Raw genomic sequence first — 3,195 nt, 5'->3', positions numbered from 1 at the left:
GGCGACGGAGCGGCGTCCGTCGCGCGCCGCTCGCCGCGTCCGGTGCGCGGCGGTTGTGGAAGGATCCCGGCGGCGGGGCCCGGGCGGGCGCGATGTCGGGGCTGCTGCACACCACGCTCAGCGGGCTCAACAGCGACTCGTACTGCGAGATCAGCCAGTACCGCGACCAGCACTTCCGGGTGCGCCCGGCGCGGCGGGTGGCGGGGCCCGGCCGGGGCGGGGAGGGCTGAGGCCGGGATAAGGCCGTGCGAGGAACCGGGCAGCGGGAGGGCACGGGGCGGCGGGAGCGGCACGGCGAGCGCGCTGAGCCCGCGGCCTGCGCCTCTGTGCCCGCAGGGTAGCAGGCAGCTGCAGGAGAAATCGCTGAAGATTTCCTCCACGCTCTATGTCGGCAACCTGTCCTTCTACACCACCGAGGAGCAGATCCAGGAGCTCTTCTCCAAGTGCGGGGATGTCAAGAGGATTGTCATGGGTCTGGACAAGATCAAGAAAACCCCCTGTGGCTTCTGCTTTGTAGAGTATCCTTTCTGGTTCCCTGCTGTCAGTACGGGTGTGCTTGGCACCTGTAGTTCCTCTGCACAGGAAGTGTATCAGTGCTGCTGCTGGACAGGTGATAGCCAGGTGCTTCCTACCAGGCACATCCTGTCCCTCCTTGCACCTTCCTCTCTGCACCCCGACACTGACTGTATAGTGGTGCCGTATGTGACAACTGCCACCAGAGCTGTAGTTTCTGGAGGTGGAAGAGAACTCCTTTTAATTCATTAATTTCTTTAATGCTTTTAGGGCCAAAATGAGAACTGTTAGTCATCAGCCTGACATCTTCCGTGTCCAGAGCACATGTTTGCTTTCTCATCTCAACTGCACACCTGAAGGAAGTAGCAAGATAAGCCATGGGGGCATTTTCAAGCAGAGGGTACACGCTTATACAGGTTGTGCCAGGAGCTGTCTGTGCAAAGCTCTCCTTTTGTTCTATTTCAGTCAAGTTTTACATAGTACAAAAAGGCTGATTTCTTGCCCTTAGCAAGGCTTTAATGTCTGTGTTCCATTGTCTTGGTCTTGTCTGTGCAGGTACTCACATTAAAGTACAGAATCCTTGCTGAGCTGGTCTTAGCTTGGATTTACATGAGTGCAGTTTTTGATCCCATAGAGAAGAGCAGAAGAGGCTGGGAGGCAGTGGGGGGAGTTCAGCTTCTCAAATACAATACTTCCCTCATTTTTTTCCCTGTGCCCAACAAAAAGCACCCTGAGTTGTCCTTACAGAGTGCCTCAGGTATTACACAAGAGCAGATGCTGAGCACGCCATGAGGTTCATCAACGGCACCCGGCTGGACGACCGCATCATCCGCACGGACTGGGACGCAGGGTTTAAGGAGGGGAGGCAGTATGGGAGAGGAAAGACTGGAGGACAGGTAAAAGCAATGCCAGTTCATCCCTGAATTCGGTCCTGTAAGACTCTGTACTTAGTTGCTGGTTTTGTCTCAGGGAGAACAATGTGCAGACTGTAAAGACCTGATAACCAGGGTCACTCACTCCCAGGCTGTTTTGGTAATTGACACCTGGTGATAAAGGCTGGAAATAGAACTTAAGGCCACTTTTGTTTAGGACTCCAAACTTCCTGCAATGCAAGCAGAATGTTCTCTAATCCAAGCTAGTACACTTGAAATGATCCAGAATTTGAGTAGAGAGAAGCAGTGTGGCTGCCAGGCCAATCTCATAACACAGCAGTTTCCCCAAGGGCAAAGATGAGGTTTAGATGAGATAAAGTGTTTTGAAGGCCAAGCCTGGCAGTTCAGAAGAGCATACTGAAAAGCTGAACAAAAATATTTTGGAGTCTTTGCTTCTTACCTGAAAAAAATCTCAACAATCAAATATGTCCTTTTTGGTCATTTTCACCACCATTACCACCTTTTTGGTGGATTAGTCGAAGAGATCTCAGACGAGTTGAAGTGTTTCTAATGTGAGCTTCAGTTCCCCACCAACTGAACAAGGAGGGGATGATGATTCTGAGGTCTGGCAGGGGGCTGGCAGTGCTGGCTGTTAATGTGTGTGTTGTTGCTGTGCCCCAGGTGCGAGATGAATACCGGACAGACTACGATGTGGGAAGAGGTGGCTTTGGCAAGATCATCCAGATGCAGAAGGCAAATCACCAGCCTGCAATCTATTAATTGCCTCGTGGCTCCTAGCTCGTAGAGGGCTCTGTCCTTCCAGAGCTAGCCCTGTTCTCACATTTGGGATGGGGTATGGAGTGATCCAAGTTCCAGCAAAAGGTGACTCTCCTTAGACTGTGGATATACATGTGTTCATTCTCCCTTCTTCCTGAGCCAGAGAGGATGTTCTGTGCTGATACAGGGCAACAAAGGGGAAAAATGGACAGCTCTGTAGGATTTTGGGCAAGAAGAAATGCAGCATGTCACACACACCTTATGCTATGACATACTCTTCATGTTGCACTTAAGCAGGTGGCTGCCTCCAAGCTGCAACTGCAGCTGTGGTTGCTTTCAAATTGAACTTTTTTAAAAACATTATCACCATTGGAGCCCTCCAGGTGCCTGGGCACCAGTGAGGATGCAGAAGAGATTCAGGTTTCTAATTTACAACCTCACCTGCTCAATAAACAGTATCACTGTTTCAATGAGAGAAGTGGACATGGTCTTACCATCCACTTGGAGGTTCTTGTCTGCACATCTATCCCTTTGGTTGGTCAGGGCCTGCAGAGCATTTCTCTTTGTGATGCCCCCAGTGCTGGCTGCCTGGCTTTTCAGATCCTCACTGTTCGGTGTGATTTTGTTAAAAGTTTCTGTTAATTTTTTTAAATAAACAGTTGTATTTGGTCTGACTGAGAAGAAAGTAATTTCACCCCTAGCAGCCCTTATAGAGCTGTGTTTTGTATTGGTAGCTAGGAAGCTGTTGATAAAACACCAGTGTTTTAGCTGTTCTTGAACGATGTTCCCACAGTGTCAGGGCTGTCTCTAACATTCCCACCTCACCAACAGGCTGGGGTGGGAGCAAGGTCTTGGGCTATTCAGACCCTATGGCATCTCCTCAGCAGTAATAGCTAAGAGAAGGGAGATGGGGGGCATTCCTTACTAAAACATCTGTCCTCTGGAGCAGCTGCTCTGTGTACTGAAGTTGTGCTTCCCAGGAAGTGGCCGGACATCTCCTGCTGGTCAAAAGTAGACAATAAATATTTAGTTT

The 3,195-nt window shown here is 50.4% G+C and overlaps 1 protein-coding gene across 1 annotated transcript; it reads left to right on the top strand.

Annotated features, from left to right (window-relative positions):
• The first annotated feature begins 12 nt into the window (after nucleotides 1–12).
• LOC129126023 (nuclear cap-binding protein subunit 2) lies at nucleotides 13–2,836 on the top strand. The gene is made up of 4 exons (XM_054641742.2): nucleotides 13–179; nucleotides 337–518; nucleotides 1,271–1,409; nucleotides 2,067–2,836. The coding sequence occupies exons 1-4, from the start codon at nucleotides 93–95 to the stop codon at nucleotides 2,163–2,165; spliced, it is 507 nt and encodes a 168-aa protein (XP_054497717.1). The 5' UTR covers nucleotides 13–92; the 3' UTR covers nucleotides 2,166–2,836.
• Nucleotides 2,837–3,195: the final 359 nt, after the last annotated feature.

This window comes from Agelaius phoeniceus, chromosome 14 (assembly GCF_051311805.1).
Source record: "Agelaius phoeniceus isolate bAgePho1 chromosome 14, bAgePho1.hap1, whole genome shotgun sequence".
Lineage (NCBI taxonomy): Eukaryota > Metazoa > Chordata > Aves > Passeriformes > Icteridae > Agelaius > Agelaius phoeniceus.
This window is presented reverse-complemented; position numbering and strand designations above follow the sequence as displayed.